General features: G+C 35.7%; 1 protein-coding gene across 2 annotated transcripts in view; it reads left to right on the forward strand.

Annotated features, from left to right (window-relative positions):
• coro7 (coronin 7) overlaps window positions 1-22,798 on the forward strand; it is a 166,194-nt gene that overhangs the window by 55,637 nt on the left and 87,759 nt on the right. For both annotated transcript variants that reach the window (XM_058771630.1, XM_058771632.1), the window contains exons 8-9: window positions 11,677-11,760; window positions 11,914-11,996. In XM_058771630.1, coding sequence (XP_058627613.1) covers window positions 11,677-11,760; window positions 11,914-11,996 — 167 coding nt within the window. The remainder of the gene's footprint in view (window positions 1-11,676; window positions 11,761-11,913; window positions 11,997-22,798) is intronic.

Below are 22,798 nucleotides of genomic sequence, written 5' to 3' on the forward strand. Positions count from 1 at the left end.
CACTTTGACGGAGTTCAGCAGCAGCAGCATCAAAGACAGATGCGATACACAACTGGAAAAGCAATGAAAGGAGCGAGATGGTTACACAGAGGGGAAAATATGAAGTCGCACTAAATTTCTGAGGCCTGCTGCTCACACTGATCTCTCTGCCACAAGCGTATGAAGTGCGGGAGAAGAAATGTTGAAATTGCTCCCACATGTGCTGGAGGACACCTGATAGTCCTCTCGTTGGGTGGATCGACATTCTCTGTCAGTGACACAGCTGCGTTCTCCGTCTGTTTAACCTCGTCGCGCAAAAAAAGCCCTTCAGCGGGCCTTCAGGTTGTTTTGGTTGGGAGCGCAGCTCTACATAAATCCCCGCTCGGCCAGGAGCTGACTTTGAGCTTTGGCTTTCTCCCGGTGTTCAGGTGTTTTTCGCTGTTATTTTTATCATCTCGGGTTCTCCTGTGTGTTTTCTCAAATGCTCTCTGAAGAGTTTCTGCGTGGATTTTATTTGATCTCGGCTCGTTTAGCGTGAGCTGAATTCTGGATGCTGTGCTTTGTACCTCGGCTAAAGAAAACATGGTGCTCTCAGGCCGCTTCACTCACGTGTGTGTGTTTCTGAAGGGCCACGTTATTGAAGATGAATCTCAGGAGCTCATTGGACGTGTCAGAGTAGTTGGTACTTGAGTAGTGAGTTGAAGACACATCAGGGCATCCTGGCAACACCTCGGCCAGCTGTTCTCTAGTCTTGCGATGGGATGTGCAATATTTAGGCTATTGTCTGTGATAATATTGTAATTGTTGTTTTAACGATGTGCAAGCTGATATTATCAAGTATGTCAAGTCCAAAAGCAATCACCGTGTGATCAAACCTATTATAATGCAGTTAAAATGCACCTATAATTCAACTTATGAAAGCAAATAAATATTTTTTATTATTTATTTATGATATAGTAAGTAATATCACACAAGCAAAAGTGTGGTTTTCTCAAATATCAGCACGTATGTGCGCGCGATCGCTAATGTGATTATTTTATAAAACTGTCTAACAAACAAGAAGTTAAAATTGAATGAGTTACATTTTAAGGCCTTTCCACACTGAGCGCGAAAAAGCGAAACGAATATCGGACGCGATGATGTGCTGGAATAAATCAACAGATTCCTATGGATGCTTCCACATAGACTGCGAACATTCACGCACCGAAAATGCGTTTTTTTTTTTTTTTCGGACCAGTTTGACGAATCTTTTCAGTTTTGCAAAGTTCTTTGGTATCTGAGAACAGAATTATTCTCACATGTTCTTAATATCATTTCTATTAATTCTCCACTGAATCATGTGATCTGAAGAGCACTGTTCGTTTTCTTCCATGTGTGCGTGTGTTATGAGTCAGAGCGCGTTCACTCTCTAGATCTTTCGCATCGTGCTCAGTGTGGAACGGCCTTTAAACCATTTTTTCACCAACGAAAATTGTTCTAAACAAAGCTGGAGAAGATTATTTGTGCATGTCAGAGCAACACTGCGGTGTTTCGTTCCTAAATGAATCTCGTTTTGAATTAATCATTTCAGTTAATGATTCATTGAATTGTTTCTAAATGAATTAATCGTTTGAATGAACGATTCATTGAATCACTCATTAAGACAGGGGCTTACTGCCACCTACTGGCAGTTTTAGTGTCCTGTGTATATATATATATATATATATATATATATATATATTGTATTTATTTATATATTTTTTTGTCAGTGAGTAGGCAACTCCTACTTCCATGTACATCACCAGTAAAAACTTTGTAATTAAGTTGTTGTTTTTTATGTTTTTAAAAGTGGTCTCACCACTTTTAGCTTCAGTAACATCATTGGTCAAATTTGTTAATTTGTTGTTCTAGGATCTTTGAGTATTGATCACCCCAGTGGAGTTTACCATTTTTGTAGCATCTTTATTTTGAAGTATTTGATGTGTATACTTTTTATACTATATTGATAAGCATACTTTTTATACTAGTTTACTTATTCACTTTGAAAATTACCACTAACACAACGGCTCAATCCCAAATGACACGCTTGAAATGAGCTGCCAGCCTTGTGGCCTTTGCTCACATTCGTAAGCTTCATAAGATCGCAGGGTTGATTGTAGATTTAGGTTTCAGAAGGGCTGCTGTGTGCTCTTTTTTTCACTTTTTAGTGTACTTTTCAGTGAGCTTTGACGAATATGAGGTGCAGTGCATGTAAAAGCTGATATGTGCACTTCATGCAAGTCCCTTTGGTAAGAACTCCTGAACTTGAACAGAAATATGACTGAATGTCTTAGGATGAGTTACTGCGGATACAGTATCATGATTGATTGATTCCTGTGACGTTATTGACGGCATGTCTGTAAAGCACATGTGAAAGAGCTAATAGTTTACCGCACACACACACACTCACACACTCTTGAGGTCCAGATGTCTCCAGCTGAGGTGTCATACGGCACAGGCCTCACACCCTTCACGTCAACCACTGTTTATTTGGTGCATAAAGCCAAACGGGATGATAAATGGCTCTCTCTCTTCCTGAGCGCAGCTGCAGAAACACTCGCCATTACATCATCCTCCAACGTCTTCATCTGCAAAACATCTTATGGGTGTATTTATGCTTATATTCTTAGCAGGTACATTCTTATGTATCTTACAGTGAAGTACTCAGGATAAGACTGTGACGTCAACTTCATATGCTGCTGTGTGATACAAAAAACAAAACAAACGCTTGCATGAGCATTTCTAAACTAATGCAACAGGCTGGCATCAATTATTCACTTTATAGCACAAGATGAACATATGTGCATGTGGTAACAAAGATATTATTCAGTTTTTTTTCTCCAAGTATGAATGCATAATTGTAAGGAAGTACTTTAAAGCAGCCTAAGCTGGCATTAATACACTAGAAAAAAGAAGAAAAAACTTGATACATGAAAACTAGAAGCAACTTGAGAAGCAACACTGCATAAGATAGTAAGACTTGTTTCATAGACTGTATTTTGAATACTTTAAAGTGCTTTAAAGTGTATTGTTAGTAGTATTGTTAGTATTAAAGAAATTTAAGAACTTTAAGTGTCTGAATGTAAAACTTGTGGAACTGCGCAACTAAACAAAAAAAGGTAACTAAATAGAAAAAAAAATTTACTTTAACCAAAATAAAATATAAACAAATGTAAAATGTAAAAAAATTAAAATCAAAATGTTATTTTCATTTAGTTTACCTTACTGTACTAAAATAACTAAAACTAAAATTAATGAATAAAAATTATAACATGTTAAAAAACTAAAATTAATAAAAATATTACTTCAACTAAAATTAAAAGTATAAAAATGTTTTTGGAATATTAAAATAATTTCAAAATATGAATACAAACTGTATATGTGTATGTATGTGTGTGTATTTATGTATGTGTATGTATGTATGTATGTATATGTATATATGTATGTATGTATATGTATATATGTATGTATGTATGTATATATGTATATATATATATATGTATATATGTATATATATATATATATATATATATATATATATATATATATATATATATATATATATATATATATATATATATATATATATATATATATATATATATATACACACATACACACACACATACATACACACACACACACACTACGGGCCGTTGAATGCTTGAATCTGATTGGCTGCCGAACGTTCTAAGGTATGCAATTATTTTCAGGAAACGCACGGCGAATGTAGTTCCAGGCAGCTCTTGACCGCATTACAAGACCATATCACTTGGCAAATGATTTCTGTCATTTCAAAGGTCTTTCAAACCAAAACCCACAACGACACTGGCCAAACAAATAAATATAGTAAACAAAAGGATAAAAACGACAGACCATGTCCATGTTTTTGCCACAAAATTACGCTTTATTATGAACGGAAAGCACATACTCTATCTCTCCCGCTCTCTCTTCCTCACAGACTGCACACACATAACAGTTTGCACACACACTAACATACATCGTGCTAATGTTGTTAGCGCTACTCTGACGATTTTATCAGTAAACAACTTAAAAACTACATGACTTCTCACAAGCGAGGTAACAACAACGGCGCTGTTCGTGAACAAAAGGAACTAAGTTTCACTATAACTACAGACATTGCTGCCGAACACTACTGAGAGACGCACAGAGGTAATCTCTCTCTCTCTCTCTCTCTCTCTCTAATAACTTAGTTATTAACTGTATTAATCTGTTATCAACGGCTCAAGCCTCCGTTTCTAGGTTTAAAATGACATTTAGGAATTAGCAACGGAGGTGTTGGATAAGATGCGGAAGAAATAATCCTACTCACAATAGCGATTTAAGTAGAAATACGGATGAATGCCTTGAAATATATGGTGTGGCAAACGTAGTATAAGCAGAATAATTGACTTCGGTCCGTTGAATTATTAGAAAAATAATGCACACCCCTCCGTGCACTTCACCACTCCGCTTCGTGACCGCATCACCATAAATTATTTTTCTAATAATCCAACGGCCCGTCGTCAATTATTCCTTGCATATATATATATGTACACACACACACACACACACACACATATGTGTGTATATGTATATATGTATGTGATACTAAAAATAACACTGAAGTGCATGCACAATATACAGTGTATATATAATTAAATAAATAATATCTATATTCACTTGCAGCTTTTAAAATAATTGATTTTAATTTGATTAATTTATTATTGGAGTACCTGTCAGCCAGTCAAAATCAAGAATTCCACAGTGTTGTGTTGTAAGATTAATGCATATTGTTAGAATCATGATCAGAAATGATCAGACTTGCTGTTATAGTCACAAAAAAGTTTGTCCGACTGTTTGAACAGCATTATTGATAACAGAAACTTCATCAGACACGGAATAACTCTCTGAAAGGTAAACACATTTGATAATGCATGGGAAATGATCCGCTGTCGTCGGTGTGTTTTCATTTCTAATCACGGGTTCATTTGTGCCAGATTGAGTCAGCTCAATCTCCAGTCCTAAATTTTCCTGAACGCTGCAGTCAGACTCAGCGCCAGCAGTCTCTCTCAGGACGAGTCCTGCCAGTGTTTGTTCAAAGCGTTGCGAACACATTGTTGCAGGTTGTTTGGAGGCCTGGCCAAAGCAGTTCACAGAGGGAGGACGAAAAGGACAAAAGGGAAAGGAGGGGGAGTGGAGAGAAAGAGAGGTTGAGAGTTCATACAGACTGATGAATGTGTGTGTTCTCAGCCATCGATCTGCAGACAACACACTCAAACGACAGACTAGGGACTCCTGCCACGTCTGCTGTCTTCATCTCTTCTTCCTTCTCTCTTTCTTCTAACTGTGATTTGTCGCTCTTTGGGGTTCAGACTCTTATTCTCAACAGGGATACACTGGTTTTATAGTTCTACCTAAAAAATTCAAAATGAAAAATAGCAGACATTTAATTTAATTTTTCTTATATATCAATTGTATATAATTTCTTAAATATATATAAAGAAATTAGACACTAACTGAAAAAAAAAAAAAATATATATATATATATATATATATATATATATAAGTTTATTTGCAAAAACAGATAACTTCTGTTTTTTTATAATTTTCCAAAAATCATGTTTTTTGTTGTTTTTATTGATAGTTAGCTGTATTTTTTTGTTGTTGTTATTTTTTAACCTAATCGAAATAACCCAACTGCAGTTTGATTGAGTTTTTGATTGAGTTATCTGTTTTTGCAAATATATACAGGTGCTGGTCATATAATTAGAATATCATCAAAAAGTTGATATTTCACTAATTCCATTCAAAACGTGAAATTTGTATATTATATTCATTCATTACACACAGACTGATATATTTCAAATGTTTATTTCTTTTAATTTTGAAGATTAAAGCTTACAGCTCATGAAAGTCAAAAATCAGTATCTCAAAATATTAGAATATTTACATTTGAGTTTGAATAAATGACCATCCCTACAGTATAAATTCTGGGTATCTCTTGTTCTTTGAAACCACAATAATAAAGAAGTCTGCTGACTTGGCAATGATCCAGAAGACGAACACTGACGCACTCCACAAAGAGGGTAAGTCACAGAGGGTCATTACTGAAAGGTGTGGCTGTTTACAGAGTGCTGTATCAAAGCATATTAAATGCAAAGTTGACTGGAAGGAAGAATTTAGGTAGGAAAAGGTGCACAAGCAACAGGGATGACCGCAAGCTTGAGAATACAGTCAAGCAAAGCTGATTCAAACACTTGGGAGAGCTTCACAAGGAGAGAACTGAAGCTGGAGTCAGTGCATCAAGAGTCACCACGCTCAGACGTCTTCAGGAAAAGGGCTACCAAGCCACTTCTGAACCAGAAACATCGTCAGAAGCATCTTACCTGGGCTGTGGAGAAAAATAACTGGACTGTTGCTCAGTGGTCCAAAGTCCTCTTTTCAGATGAAAGTCAATTTTGCATTTCATTTGGAAATCAAGGTCCCAGAGTCTGAAGGAAGAGTGGAGAGGCACAGAATCCATGTTGCTTGAAGTCCAGTGTGAAGTTTCCACAGTCAGTGATGATTTGGGCTGCCATGTCATCTGCTGGTGTTGGTCCACTGTATTTTCTGAAGTCCACAGTCAACGCAGCCATCTACCAGGAAATTTTAGAGCACTTCATGCTTCCTTCTGTTGACAAGCTTTATGGAGATGCTGATTTCATTTTCCAGCAGGACTTGGCACCTGCCCACACTGCCAAAGGTACCAAAAGCTGGTTCAGTGACCATAGTGTTACTGTGCTTGATTGGCCAGCAAACTCGCCTGACCTGAACCCCATAGAGAATCTGTGGGGTATTGTCAAGAGGAAGATGAGAGACACCAGACCCAACAATGCAGAAGAGCTGAAGGCCACTATCAGAGCAACCTGGGCTCTCATAACACCTGAGCAGTGCCACAGACTGATCGACTCCATGCCACGCCGCATTGCTGCAGTAATTCAGGCAAAGGAGCCCCAACTAAGTATTGAGTGCTGTACATGCTCATACTTTTCATTTTCATACTTTTCAGTTGGCCAAGATTTCTAAAAATCCTTTCTTTGTATTGGTCTTAAGTAATATTCTAATATTTTGAGATACTGATTTTTGACTTTCATGAGCTGTAAGCTCTAATCATCAAAATTAAAAGAAATAAACATTTGAAATATATCAGTGTGTAATGAATGAATATAATATACAAGTTTCACTTTTTGAATGGAATTAGTGAAATCAACTTTTTGATGATATTCTAATTATATGACCAGCACCTGTGTGTATATGTGTATATATATATGTATATATATGTGTGTGTATATATATTTTAAAATTATATATGTATATACACACACTTATTACAATTATTTTTAATTATTTTTAAATTTAATTGTGTATGTTCATTTCCATTTTTTTTAACGATTAGACACTAGCTGAAAAAACTAAATAAACATACATACACTGTTTCTACTTTTTCATTTATTATATTTTTAGTTATTTTTATTCTTTCAATGATTTATTTATTTTTATGCAACTGCTCATTTCTTCTATTTTTACATTTAGACACACAGTGTTAGTTTTTAAAAATACTAATAATTTATTAAATGATTTAAACTTAATTTTTAGAAAATCACAAAATATGCATATACATTTTTCACACTGTATATATTTAAATTCACTTGTCGCATTTAAAAGGAGAGATTTTTGTTTTAGTGTTTTGTTTTTAGTTTTTTACACAATTGTGCACAAAATAATAACATTTAGTAAGTACACTTTAATATCTGATTAATAGCTTATTGGTATTAATGTATTATGATTTTAAAGTTATTGGCCATTTGTCCAATCCAATATCCAACTTATATAGTATTTGCAGAAAACTGGTGAATGCCTAATTTTCACAGCTTACAATGTACAGTATAGTCAGTTAAACAATGTGCAAAGTGCATCTCATGTATCAAGTTTTAAAAAAAAAACACAAAAAAAATGTCCTCTCATTACTTTGTTAATTGCGAGTGATTACAGATCTGAGCCATGTTCTGCGATTATCTCCTTTCACATCCTCGATCCTGAGACCGTAGATGTTTGGTCCTCATCCAGCAACCATATTTCTTCCTGGATGTGAACCAAAGACCTCCATACCTTCCAGATGAGGTCCGATGGAGCACAATATGGCCCAAGAGCTACGTCCCCCCTGAGGGACATATATTGAGAGTGGTTTTATGTGCTGGGCGTGTGCACGGCTGATAGATGCCTGTGGACTCCAGACCGCATCCATGAGGACCAGAGATTCAGGGCGTTTCACACCAGAGCTCTTGCCTCTTTGACGTCAGCGCTTTGATTGTTTGGTTGGCGTGAACGCTTGTTTGTGAAGTCGGGTGCTCGAGGAACAAACCTGAGTCGGTCTAAAAACTAATCTAGGGCACAGGATCATTTTAGCCTAATTTGCTGAAGTTAACCGTTATTGACCGTTAACATGGGTGTAGCAATATATCAAGTCACAATTTATCACAATTTATTAATAAAAAAAAAATGTTGATGAAATTTGATAAATGACAACTTGAGAAGCAACACTGTGTAAAATAGAGTTGTATTCATAGATTTGAATAAGTATATTGTTGGTGTTTTTTATAGTTGCAACTTGCAAAGACATGGCAAGTTATTATAGTTAATAAAAGTAGTTAAAATATAGTTCATAAAAACTTTGCTGATAAAATGAATAAACTAATAAAGTGAAAAACAAGTAATAGATATGACAAAAATGCACAACAAAATTACTAAAACTTCAACTAAAATTAAACTGAAAATATGAAAATAAAAACTGATTCAGATTATTTTAAATAAAAACTGTATCTTAATGATATTATAAATAAAAATTAAAACCGTTAAATACAAGAACATAAAAAAAAAAAACTTAACATTTTATTTTATTCAGGTAGTGAAAATGCATGTTTTACTTTTAGTTTCAGCTTTAGTTAAATATAATAACCTTGGTTATAATAAAATACTATTTTAACTGTTTTGTTTTTGTTGTAAGTATCATGAGAGTATCAAATGTCAAACCAAATCGTGTTATGAGTGTATTTTTTACACCCCTAATAATTAATAATTTATTAATATTATAATTTTATATACTAAACTTAATTTCATAAATCAGCTTCTGCAATAATTCTGTTTTTTTTTTTTGCAACAATGTATTTTTGATTCCTCAAAGAACCTTTCAGTGAACAATTCTTAAAATAATTTTTTTTTTAAAGTGAAGAATATTTTTAAAATCCAGACAACCTTTTTCTACTTTAAAGAACTTTTGTGCATTTGAAAGGTTCCATGAATGTTAAAGGTTCTTCCGGAACCATCAATGCCAATAAAGATCCTTCATTTTTAGGAGAATAGGAGCAATCAGATGTGGGTTTGGGCCAAGCAGACAAATGGATCTCGTCTTTTAAAGTATAACATAACGGAGTCTTTTGTCCAGTTCAGATTTCCAGAGTCAGATTTGGTGATTCAGGTCAGGGTGACTAAAGCTACAGGAAATGATTCTTATTCATGTGAATGTGTGTGGTTTGACTCCTCCAAAACTAATGAGAGTGGAGATAAGATTCCATTCGGATGAAATCAATAAGTGCTCACTTCCAAACTCAGATGTTCACCTCCACACCCAAACTCACACTAACCCTGCGCTGACACCTCCTTCCTCTTCTGTCACTCTTCAACCCGTTCGATCAATACTCCAGCTTCAAAAACAGTGCGTAGTGCTTTCAGAGACCTCAGTCAGTGGCCATGTCTGACTTTATCAGGCTGTTTTTCTGTGCTACAGTGTGTTTGAAGATGTTTCATTGAGGAAAAGTCCTGTGTAGTGCAGTGATAAATCCGGAAATAGATGTTAAATAGATAAATACAAGTTAAGATCCCCTTGAACTCTTGTTCATTTATTTTTAACAAGAATAAAAAGTTTAAAAGGTTTTTTGTTTTTTTTGTGCCATCAAAGAACCATTTTTTTTCTTGGTCTGAAGAACTTTTTAATAATCCAAAGAACCTTTTTCCACTGTAAAGAACCTTTTGTGCTTTTGAAAAGCTCCATGGACGTTCATGGAACAATCAATGATAATAAAGAACTGAGAATGTAAGGTAAAGGTTTGAAATGGTCTTTCAAAAAAAAATGTAGAATTCAGAACATTCTTTCACACGCTCTATCAAACTTTTTTTGTTTTCTTTTAAACTTTCTTCCACTTTGTGTTACTTGTGTCAGATCTCTCTTGCGGTCTGATGTAGTCGTGGTAGTGTGTGTTTATGTATGTTTGAATGTGTAAACAGTCTCTGTCAGTGCTGTTTGTCAGGAATTCTGTTTTTCTCTGTTCTGTTGGTGCAGATCGTGTCTCTGATCATATTCCACACAGACATCTCAACACACACCTGTACAAAACACTGACTGACTTGTGTGGCGATGTCTGAGATGATGAATCACCAGCTGACGGGAAAATCAATGTGATTTTTGTGTCTCTTTGTTCTCAGTTGTTATTTTCTATATTTGATCCTGGTAAACATTTATGTTCTTTGGGATACAGCTATTTCCCAGCATTCAGTTGACACTTAATGAAACCTTGCCATTTGTGCAGTGTTGTTCTTCCATAAATTCACAGATATGCAGTCTTGACATGGGTCGTTTGCATCGAAACATTACTGTAGTCTGCTGTAAAGAGACTCTATACAGACAAAAAACACACTTTTAATATAAATTTTCCTGATCTTGTTTTTTTTCTACATTTAACATATTAAAAATATTTATTTAGATGCATTTTGTACTTTAAAAAAAAATATATATATATGTATATATATGTATTTTTTTATAATATGTATTTTATAATTATTTTCCTGAATTTTTTGCCTATTTATTGTAGTGCTGGCAAACGATTAGTCATGATTAATCGCATCCACAATAAAAGTTTTTGTTTACATAATGTGTACACTGTGTACATTTATTATGTATATTTAAGAAAATGTTTTATATATTAAATATATAAATATAAAAGAATATGAATATATAAACATGTAAATATTTTTGAAATGTATACTGTATGTGTGTATTTATATATATACAGTGCATAATAAATATAAACAGCACACATACATATATAATGTAAACAAAAACTTTTATTTTGGATGCGATTAATCACGATTAATCGTTTGACAGCACTACTTTATTTTAAATTTCTAAACACGTGAATGGTTTTTACAGCTTATGACTGTCTCGATCCACCATCTAGACCGGCAGAGTTTGACCTTTGACCGTTCAGAGTGAATGTCATAGTAGTGCCTTTAGAAATCTCTGTATCAAATACAGACTTTTCCCAGCGTCTGAACTGTGTTGTTTTGCTGTCAGTGATTATGGCAGCATTGTTTCAGAAGCGTTATTATGATGTCAGAGTGATTTAGTCGTCTGTCATTCACATCACAGACTGTCAACTTTAAAGGACAGGAAGAGGAGGTATTTTTAGATCTTAATCGTTCAGTCATCAGGGTTCAATACAGACTGCTGTCAGACATCTGCTTTCAACACAAGCCATTCATCTCTATACATCTCTCTGTTCTATCTCTATGTAAGAAAACGGCTTAAAAGCATTTTCATTTTTTAAATAAAAAAGATAATGTTTTCTCTCTGTGTCTCCACAGTGTGTCCAGGGTCATCAGGGTAATAGAGACTCACGCGTCCTTTGGGTCAAAGAGGACAACTTACTCACTACTGGCTTTAATCAGGTAATTCTGAAGTTTTCTACATGCCTAAGCATACAGTTAAAGGAAGAAAAAAACATGATTGTGTTTGATGTAAATGTAACAATTCACTAAATTATAATGGGTTTACTTCTCTGAGGTTTTAATAATTGAATGTATGTGCATCTGTGTTTGCAGATGAGGCAGCAGGAAGTGAGACTCTGGGACAGCAGGAAGTTGAGCTCATCTCTTAGCTCGCTGTCTTTGGCCACCTCCAATGCGTAAGTCAAACACAGCAAACCGATTCATGCGCTTTACATGTGACCGGATTTGATGGATTTTCTGTGGTTTGTGAAGGCAAAAGTGTTGCAGTCTGCAGGTGTGTGAATGTGTGTGCTGGACAGAACAGAAGCCTTGTCTTTGAGAGCATCAATGACCATGTTTACATGCATATAGTTAATTAATATTTTATTCTGAAAAAAAACATTTTGGATTGTTAGTAACTTAATCAATGCATTAATTCTTTAAAACAACATGCAAGAGTGCAAGAAATAGAAAAAATGCATGCTATTTTATGATGCTTACTACTGTATGCATATTGACTAATGGTCATTTCTTTTAATATTTAGTTTGGAGTCATTGTGTATATATACTTTTATTAATCGATGATAAAAGTGAATAAATGCTGTTCTTTTGAACTTTATATTTATCAAAGTATCCTGAAAGAATATAAAATATGTTCAAGCATACCTGTTTTCAACATTGATAATTATCAGAAATGTTTCTTGCGCAGCAAATCACATGTTAGAATGATTTCTGAAGGGTCATGTGACACTGAAGACTGGAGTAATGATGCTGAAAATACAGATTTGCAACACAAAAATAAATGACTTTTTAAAATATATTCACATAGAACATGGTTATTTCAAATTGAAAAAATATGTTGCATTATTACAGTTTTTACTGTATTTTTAATCAAATAAATGCATCCTTGATGAGCATAAGAGACTTCTTTCAAAATCACAAAAAAAACAATCTTACTGGCAACTTTATGATGAATTCAAAATCTGAAGTTTAATCATGTCATGTAAAATATAATAATCATGTAGTTAAAATATGATGTAACAAAGTACAATTTACTACTGATTCAGGAATATGCTTGTGCATGTGAATGTGGTCATTGATGGAGCTGGTTGTTTATGAGCTCTTGAGGAAACAGAAGTCTTTCTCCAGCTTCTGCATTCTGGAGTTTATTTGTGAAGCGTGGCTGTACGCTCTGATTGTGATGGCGGAGATTCAGGCGGGCAGCGCTCGTGTGAGAGATCCTGCAGCCGTGTTTACAGTAGAAACCCTGCGGCGGTGGCCCAGTGAAACGCGCTGTTCACACGGCTCTGGACAGCGGTCCGGCGCGCCACTCAGCCGTAGAGGTGTGTATGGGGCGAGCCGAGAGGTGATTTTCCAACAGGAACACACAGAAGTGATTCTCTAAGCATAATGCTTTGTTAGCGTGAGTTTTACACAGTAGGGTTTAAACACCCAGCTCTCCGGGTCTGGCCTTGTTTCCTCTGGTCAGGCAGATAACAGACCCTCTGTGTGAAGACAAAATCCCCCTCATAAAGAAACTGCATATACTACACTCTAAAAATATAGGGGGGTTTGCGGCAATGCCATAGAAGAGCCATTCTTCCCAGAAAAGGACCTTGTATTGATCAGTTCTTAAAAGAGCCATTTTTCTTAGTATGAATAACATAGAACCTTTTGTGGAATGGAAAGATTCCAAAATCTAAACCGTTTTTGTAGTGATGTCCTTTTAAGAACCTTTCATTGAAAGACTCATTGGGGAACCAAAACTTTTGGTTCCCCAATGAGCCTTTCAATGAAAGGTTCTTAAAATAATCATTTTTTTCTTAGTATGAAGAACATTTAAAAGAACTTTAAAGAACATTTTTCCACAATCTTGAAAATGAATGTTCCAAAAGTTTTTTGTTTTTGCAGTGATGCCATAGAAGAACCATTTTTGGTTCCCCAATGAACCATTCAATGAAAAGTTCTTAAAAGAATCATTTTTTCTTAGTATAAAGATAATCTAAAGAACCTTTTGTCAATATAAAGAACCTTTTAAAGAATGGAAAGGTTCCATGGATGTTAAAGGTTCTTCATGGAACCATCGATGCCAGAATTATTATTTTTTTATGTTTGATGCTCCATTGTAGCAGATTGTTTCAAAAACCAGATTGTGACTTTATTCGACTGCTTGGATTGAAAGATGTGAGACAATTGAGCTGCTGCCCATCTGTGAATCTTTTCTTAACTGGTTGGAGGAGGAATGAAGTATTTGCCATTGTTGTGTTATTGGTTGACAGAGCAGAGACAGATCATCTGGTGTCAAGCTGTCCAGCATTCTTCCATTTTCCTTATGTCAACACCAGCATAGACAGCAGTTAACGCTTCAGTTCACTCCTAAAAATAAAGCTTCCAGTGACTATTTTTCCTTCAAAATGGTGCCAGTGAAGCTGAAAGCTTAAAACTTGTGTGATTGTTGTATTGCATCGGTCTATCCAGTGGGTCGTCGTTCTGATTCTTGTGTTATGGTTTTGTCACATTGTTTTGTTTTCAAATAAGCTGAAAAATGTAACTAGCATTAGAAAGACTGATTTTTTTTTTTGGGATGGGTCCTTGACATTTTAAATCATCTTTTGTTCCCAGCAAAATACAGTGGTTGCCAAAATTCTTAGAACACTAGTATTATTAGAACACCAGCTAAAAAATGGTTTTAAGTCAGTTATTTCTATCTTTTGCTGTAGTGTGTCAGTAGGAAATATAAGTTTATATTTCCAAACATTGATTTTGTCATTAACTGTAGTAATCCAGTGAGAGTTTTGCCTGACAATCTGATCATCATCCAGTCTGTCTGAATGGCATGAAGAAACAGAACAAACTAAATCCGGAAGAACTGTGGCAACGTCTCCAATATGCTTCAAGAAACCTACCTGCAAAGCTACTGCGCAAGTGCACCGAGGACAAAAGCTGCTTTAAACGTACGGAAAAGATGCTCACACCAAATGTTGATTTCATTTAGTTAATCAAAGTTAATTGATAAAGAAAATCTATGTATGACATTATTTTTGACAGCATCCTCATTTTACAGAATTTTTGTGTGTGTATTATGTAACATGATATTACAGGGTTCTCATATTTAATTTTTTTATATTTAACAATATAAATAATAGTATTACTACTAATTATTATACTATTTTATACTTTTTTATTTTCTATCTAGATCTAGTTTTGCATTCAATTTATATTTGAATATTTGATAATTAATTATAGAAATGTCGGTAACACTTTAGAATAGGGAACACTTATTCGCTATTAACTGCGACTTTTCCCTCAATAAATTCCTAATTTGCTGCTTTTTTTAGGTTTAGGTTTAGGTATTGGGTAGGATTAGGGTGTAGAATAAGGTCTTGTAGAATAAGGCATTAATATGTGCTTAATTACTACTAATAAAATGGCTAATATTCTAGTAATAAGCAACTAGTTAAGAGACCCTAAAATAAAGTGTTGCTGAAATGACTTTGACTTTTTGATGTGCCCAGTGTGTATAGCCATTTCAGAGACACTTTTCTTGCGCTTCTGTTCAGCTGAATTGACTCCAAATGATGGTGATTATAGTGGTCAGTTGTTTTGTGGCCAGCAGATGTGAGCGAGGGCTTTATTTTCAACTGTCCGAAAGTCTTTCCCTGTTGCATTTCCCTCAATCTAGTCCTCTTCAGCCGTACGTCAGCTCTTGGCGCCGTGTTCCTCTTAAAACTCGCCTGCTGTTTCATAATCTGCTCATATCAGAGCGGATGGAGTGAAAGCCGATCCTCCATCAACTCTATTACTCTTTATTTCCCAAGTTTTATTCTCCAGAGCCGAGTTTCTCTGCGCTTAATTGCGCGACTGGTCGCGGTCCAGGACGAACTGGAATCAAGAAGTAAATTGGGGGGAAAATGCAATCACCACTTCCCCTCGCTAGCAAAGGTCAGCTGTTGTCCGCTATCTAAAAATGCGTAGCTTAACGAGCCAGGAGAGATACTGCTAGATCCTAATCTCGGTGTTTGGCACTGGCTGCGACGCAAACTGATGTCTCACCGCATTACCGCTGAAATACCAGCCAGATAATCACCGCATTACCTCTGAGACATGATCACGCTGCTCTTGTGCTTTATTCAGACTGCAGAAAACCTCCTTTAAAGTCGCTGGAGTTTCACTGAACTGATGATCCATGTATTGGCTTTAACAGTCCTGTTTGCTCACTTGTTGATAAAGCAATTGGATGTGGATTTTAGCAATAATGTGCTGTAAACATTGAGTCGGTTGAGGCAAGATCATGCTGTTGAACCTCTTTGTGTTTATAAATGAAAATAGCCACAAGTAACTGCCCTCCTGTGGCTCCTGAAGAGGAATTACCCTTTTGTTTGCTTTGTTTAATTACGATTTTATGGTTCTTGCCTGGTTTGTGTTGTGATTTACTTTGCAGCCAAACATTGTGGTGCGATTGATCTTTCCTTACGAGCGGTTTCTCAGAAACGGATGGAAAGAAGGCTGATTATGCATATTTGTAGTTCTGCAATAGCTCTGGATAAATTGGTGTTTGCATAAATAGTCATATTAAGTCCTGGACTGAAAAATATGACACTAAAAAGGTACCTTTTCTTTTCTTTTTTTTAAATAACAAAAAAAAAAATAATACAATCATTTTTGGACTCAGTGCCACGGTAATTTCAAGGTTTTTGGACATGTACTATGGTAATATTTCTTTTGTACCTTGGAGTACTGTCCAAATACCATGGTACATGAATATGGCACCCATTTAGTACAGTGGTACTTTGTGTGTGTGTGTGTGTGTGTGTGTGTGTGTGTGTGTGTGTATATGTAAAACAGGGACATGGTATTAAAGGGTTCCCATAGCTTTTTTTTTTTTATTTGACACACTTTTCTAATATTTTTATTATATTTTTATATTATTTCTTTATTTAAATCTCTTTTTTTTTCATTAAATGTATATTTGTATTTTGTATATTTCTATAACTAATTATAGAAATGTCCATAATTTATACTTATTTTACTTGGTTATATTTTATTTAATTTTATTTTATAATTTGGTTTTTGAATTCAATTTATATTTTTATATTTGATAATTAATTATAAAAATGTCCACATTTTTATTTTTATTTTTTATTGTAATTGTTTTACATTTTTATATTTAATTATTAATTATAAAAATGACCATTATTTTTTATTTATTTAACATTTATATTTAACAATTACTAATGCACATTTCTAATAATTTATTATTATAATTTTTATATAATTTTCTTATTTTATCTATCAAGTGCTACTCATTTCTTACATACATACACATGCACACACTTCCCCCCCACCCCCTTTTTTCATATAGTGACTCTGATACCATATATTTTATCTTTTTTTTCTGTAATGAACGCATTGCAGTCTGTATATTCCATATGTCGGGCTGAAGTTGGACTTGTTGTGGGTAAATGGATGGATATTTTAATTGGTATGGAGCATAACAGTCCTCATGCTTGTTTTCCATATTGAACTGATTTTTATCTCAATTGGAGCTTGTTGTGTCCACACCCCCACCTCATAAACATAATTATAATGACTTAATTGGACCTTCTGGCCCGGTTGCAATCAGCGAACTTTACAATTTCACTCAATTGCAACCAGCTTTTTGAGTAAACATTGGCAGTGTAGTTCACGATCCCAGTCAGGCTCTCTGGAGACTCACTTCCTCCAGGACACAAACTCAGGTGGACAATCACAGGCAGTTAATCATGGATATGGGGTTTAGTGACTGTTTGTTTCTTTATAGTTGGTCTTGCTGTGGGGAATGGAGGCCTGTCCGTTACGGATGTAGCTCAAAAACCGTAAACTCTGCAGGAGGCTTGAGTTTTGCTTGCTAATTGTCCACAGTTGTTGTAAATATCCACAAATATATGCATCCATGTGTACTGCTATCATGCAATCGCATGAATCTGTGTCCAACTGTGAAGCACCGGAGATGTTTAAGTGTTTCTCGCCGTGCTCTGATTTAACACAGTCTACAGTCTGGAAAATGAAGGTTCTTTATTGGCATCAATGATTCTATGAAGAATTTTTCACATCCGTGGAACCTTTCCATTCCACAAAAGATTATTTAAAGTGGAAAAATTTCTTTACATTGTTCAAATGTTCTTTATACAAAGAAAAAAGAAAGGTTCTTTTAACAACTGTTCACTGAAAGGATCTTTGGGGAACCAAATTGCACCACAGTAAGATCCCCCTTTATTTGTAAGAGTGTAGAGGACTGAAAGCCTGTAGCTTTTTCTCCGCTGAGGATGTGTTGTAGCTGTTGACAGCGAACAAAATCGTCAAGTCCTGGATCTCCAAGGGTCTTTTGTGTTTAACAGGGTCTTAGGGTCTTAAGGGCTTGGGTGGGGTTGGTTTATTTGACTTGCCTATTCATTCTGCTCCTGCTCCGGCCACGGCACGCTCAGGCATCTGCTGTAATCCATCCAAACTCGCTTTAATCAGCCGGATTGAGGAGCCTGGCTAATAAAGGCCCCCTCCTCCTTCCCTCTTCTCAAATCAAACCCAGATGAAGTCGGCAGGCCTGGGTTACCGGCAGCTGTACTCCGAGTACCAGCACTGCAGAAAGAGGGGGATCGCTGTTTACGTTTGGCGTGTGTTGGGCCGACCGTACAGTAGTTTCATTTTCCTCCCTCGGCGCTCTTTTCTGCTGTCAGTTCCTTTTCTTTTGAGCTACTTTGTGTGGACGGATCCAGAGCTGCGGTCGTGCTCCGATCTAGACGCGAAGGTCACATCAGGATTCAGAGTCCAGGTGTTGAGGTGAAATAGCCCAGTTTTGAGGTCAATGGAAGCTGTTAGTCATTGCAGGGACTTTAGTTTGGAGAAATAAAGAGTTTGGGAGCAGTGGGGGGTGATGGGAAGACGTTTTGAGGTGGAAAAAATGGGCAGCCAAATACGGTCCAGTGCAGTACCGCAGCTCAATCTTTTCTCCAGAGCTTGCGTAAGCTGTCAAAAACTCGCCGCTTTTCCCCCACGTCTGCGCTTTTTACCTGGTGACCTCCAACTCAAACGCAATGGGATTCCAATTAAACGGCGCATGCCGAGGACTAATAAAGAGCTCTCGGGCCTCTCGGAAAGATGGATGTGGAAATATTTGACAGCTGGCGGTTGAAATCCCCCATAAATCCCCGGCGTCTTTGTATCCGTCCCGCAGGTATTTTCAAAGTGTCTGTGGAATAAGTCCCTTTTTGTGCCGTTGAAAAAGAATAACAAAGTAAAAAGAAAAATTCTCCCTTTTCCACCTTTTTTTTCCCTCCACAAATATGGTTTTAATTAGGAATTTTGTTGGTCTTCCATCTGCTGAGCTGCTGTTATTCTTATGTGGCGTTTTAAACGGTCCTGACACTGGTTTTGTTTGGTACAGGGGATTATTTTGTTTTGTTTTATTTGTGTTTTGGCTGTCTGTTAAACGGGTTGATTGTAATATTGGCTTTCTTGTTTGTAGTCGCATGTCGGAGAGTCTGGCAGTGTAAATGTGTAAGAGCGTCTCCCTGCTGCACCATATACAGTTGTTAATGGCCATGTGTTGAATACATCTGCTCATGATCACACTCAAGCATTTACTGTACTGTACTGTATTGCGTATAGTTGATTATATATAAAGTACCATCGTTTGTCATGGGAATTTTTTTTTTTTTTTAATAAATAATAATAATATATATTTTTTTTAAATTTCTTAAGTTTTTAATTTTTTTCGATATTTGATATTTTATTATTATTTTCAAAACCATAGAAACATTTATGGGTTAATTTTGTAAATTGAAAAATTATGAATAAAATAAAATATAAATAATAAAATAATTTTTTATTATTATTGAAATTAATAAAAGTAAATTTGAAGCTGTTTTTTTACATTATTAATTAATATGGAAATGTAATTTTTTTTTTTTTTTTCATTTTTATATTTTATTTATTTTAATAGTTAATTTTAATATTGTGTTTTTATGGAAATTGAATCATTGAATTTTATGTTTTTCCAATTCTGTATTGTTTTTACCTTGGAAAACAATTAATATTGTAAAGATTATGTATGTGTGTGTGTGTATATATGTATGTGTGTATATATATATATATATGTATATATATTCATATATTTAACTTTATTAAACAAAATCATATAGGAAAAACATGGAAATATCTATACATTTTAATATTGTGGTTTTATTCTGTATATATTGAGCTATAGGAAAGCTAGTATTTCTCTTTCCTCTCACTGTGCCCTATATATCCCTCTATTTCTTTGTATGTCTTTTTCCAAAGTGTCTGTGGGTTGGTTGTAAATGGATTGGAGCTGTGTGTTAAGCGGACGTCCTCCGCACACGGACACAGAGCGAGCGTGTGTTTCACATTAGTGCATGCTTTCCTGCACTGCCTGCACTACACTGGCCAATAACTGCTGCCAAAACTGAATGGCACTTTAACAGGCCAAGCACACACACACACACACACACACACACCTCACACCGAGTCCCATTGATATAGGCCTAAAGTTAAGTTAATCAAATTTGGAAAGTTTGCAATATGGAAAAATGCAACATTGAAGCAAGTATTAAATCAGTTGAAATGATTTTAATGTAACTTGGCATTTCAAACTATTCAAGAGCTAAAAGAAAAGAGTTCAACACAGACCCAAAATTGTGAAAGTAAACAAAAATATTTCTAAAAATTATTATATGAAAATAATTTTAGTAAATAATACCAAAAGAAAAAATATATATATTAATATTAATATAATATAAAATTATATATTATACACACATACATTTTAATATTATTAAATTGTGAATTATTATGATACTTTGAATAAAAAAAAAAAAAAGATTTTTAGAGTTTCATACTCTCGTTTTTTGTTGGCTTAATATGGTTAATAAGTTTTATTTTCTTTTACCCTAGTTTTGTTCATGATTTTTGATGATACAAACACTAGTTTATTTTTTTTACGTAGTTTCGATGTATGTCAACAACAAATAATTATTCAGCACCTTTTTAAACTTATAAGCCTATTTATTTAGCTGTCTATAACTATGCATTATTATATGGTTAATAGCATTGTATTATTTGCATTTAGCATTGATTTATTCTACCGTATACATCAGAACATGACCCATTTTTTGGTTCATGATGACGCACCAGTCGAAAACCACTGATCTGGAAGTAATGATCTAGATTTTCTCTCTAATAAATCGCCCAAAACTAATGCCATAAAATTGTCCGGCTACCTTTTCATTTTCATCTGTTATTGGTCTCCGTAACGTCAAACACGATCACACGCAGCTGCCTGTTCTGGAGCCGCAGCGGCTGACAGAAGTCTTTCAGATTCATGCGTCCAGGCCTGTTACCAGCATCTAATGAATGTCAGCGCTTGTGTTATTAGCATTCATGTTGCATTTAGCTCCTGACAGGAAGGTAAAGCGTGCGACGCTGTGATCTGATGCCGTTTATTTGTCCGTAGAATAACAGAAGTGTATTAGTGTCAGTTGAACAGCCGCTCAATTACTCTAGCGATCTGATGGCCGTTTAGCCCGAGCGTTTGTGGACACACCTGCCCATCATGCTCCGTTTTCACCAGTCATTAGATCAGAAATGTGCAGAAGTTTTCCTTGGCTGATTGTGGGTCGGGGTGTAGATGGGTGGACTTGTCTTCGTCTGTCAGGTCCTCAAGATGTTATGACAGCATAAGTCATTCACCTGCTTGCGTGGAGGGCGAGCGGAAGAAATTAGGACTTTAATGAGATTCCCAACTTCATCCAAGTGGGACGTGGGTGGGAAACGAAAGAATTTCCTCATGCTGGGCGAAGGAGAATGAAAAGAAAAGGTGGAGAGGCTTTTGAAAGAACAGCAGCAGTCATTCATGATGAGTTTTCCTCTCTGTGTTTTGTTCGTTGTGCTTGAAATGTATTTTAGGGCTTCAAAGTGAAGTTTAAGCATTATTTTATTGTAATATGTGGACCTGTTTTCTTCAAACTTTTGACTGAAGTTTTGACGTGATTGTATGTAGCTGGTCCAGATTAGAGTAGGCATGTGTTGATAACTCTGAAAGCCAGTTTTCATCAAGCTGACTTATAAAGTAGGTGCTATAAAACAGATGTATGGGAATATACATACATGCAGTACACCCGGCTCACACTGTGCGATTTTGGCCACGTTTTGGCCGTCTGAGACACATTTTGAAAATCCTAAAAGATTCCCATAATCCTAGGCTAAAATCTGTTGTCTTTGATCGTTAGTTTGACATGTTCACCGACAGCCGATTAATGGCTGTTGCGATCAAATTTGACCTCCGACGAATTCTGGCAGTGTCAGAAGATATGGCGCAGAGTCCTGCAGTATGACTTCTCCTATGGCGTACCTCAAGACAAGCCATGATCAGAATTAATGCTAGAGATTTCTTCTAACTGCCATAAACTCCGGCGCTCCCGTCCTCCGCTCATGGAATTCATCTGATATGTCGCCTTTGCTCTGATGAACACCGGTTGCGCTGCTGTTTTCATGTGGGTATTGCCGCAGCGCAGTTCATATACTTTTGATGATAGCCAACATTTCAGCCCCGCGTGCAATGCAGCTCACAGTCACTTAACCTGTGTGGGTTGATAATGTAAAACTACGGACATGTTTTCTTGCACTTGCATGCATTTTTAACACATCTTGATTGTCATACAGGGATCCCTCAGTGTGACATGATCATCATGTTCGTACAGTCTGACAAGTACAATCCTAAAGAACTTTTAAAAAAATCTCACAGTGCGCGCCCGGCTTAACACAAATCACAGCGTCACATCCACATTCCTGTATGATTATAGTTTTCACTCCTGTTTTATCACCCGAAGTCATACTGCCAAGTTTTTATTTCACTCATGCTGTGGGCAGCATTGATTGAGACTTTGACTCTGAATCAGCTCTTTATTATGACATCCAGACTCATTTTATAGATGATCAGCACTTA

This window comes from Onychostoma macrolepis, chromosome 03, assembly GCF_012432095.1.
Source record: "Onychostoma macrolepis isolate SWU-2019 chromosome 03, ASM1243209v1, whole genome shotgun sequence".
NCBI lineage: Eukaryota > Metazoa > Chordata > Actinopteri > Cypriniformes > Cyprinidae > Onychostoma > Onychostoma macrolepis.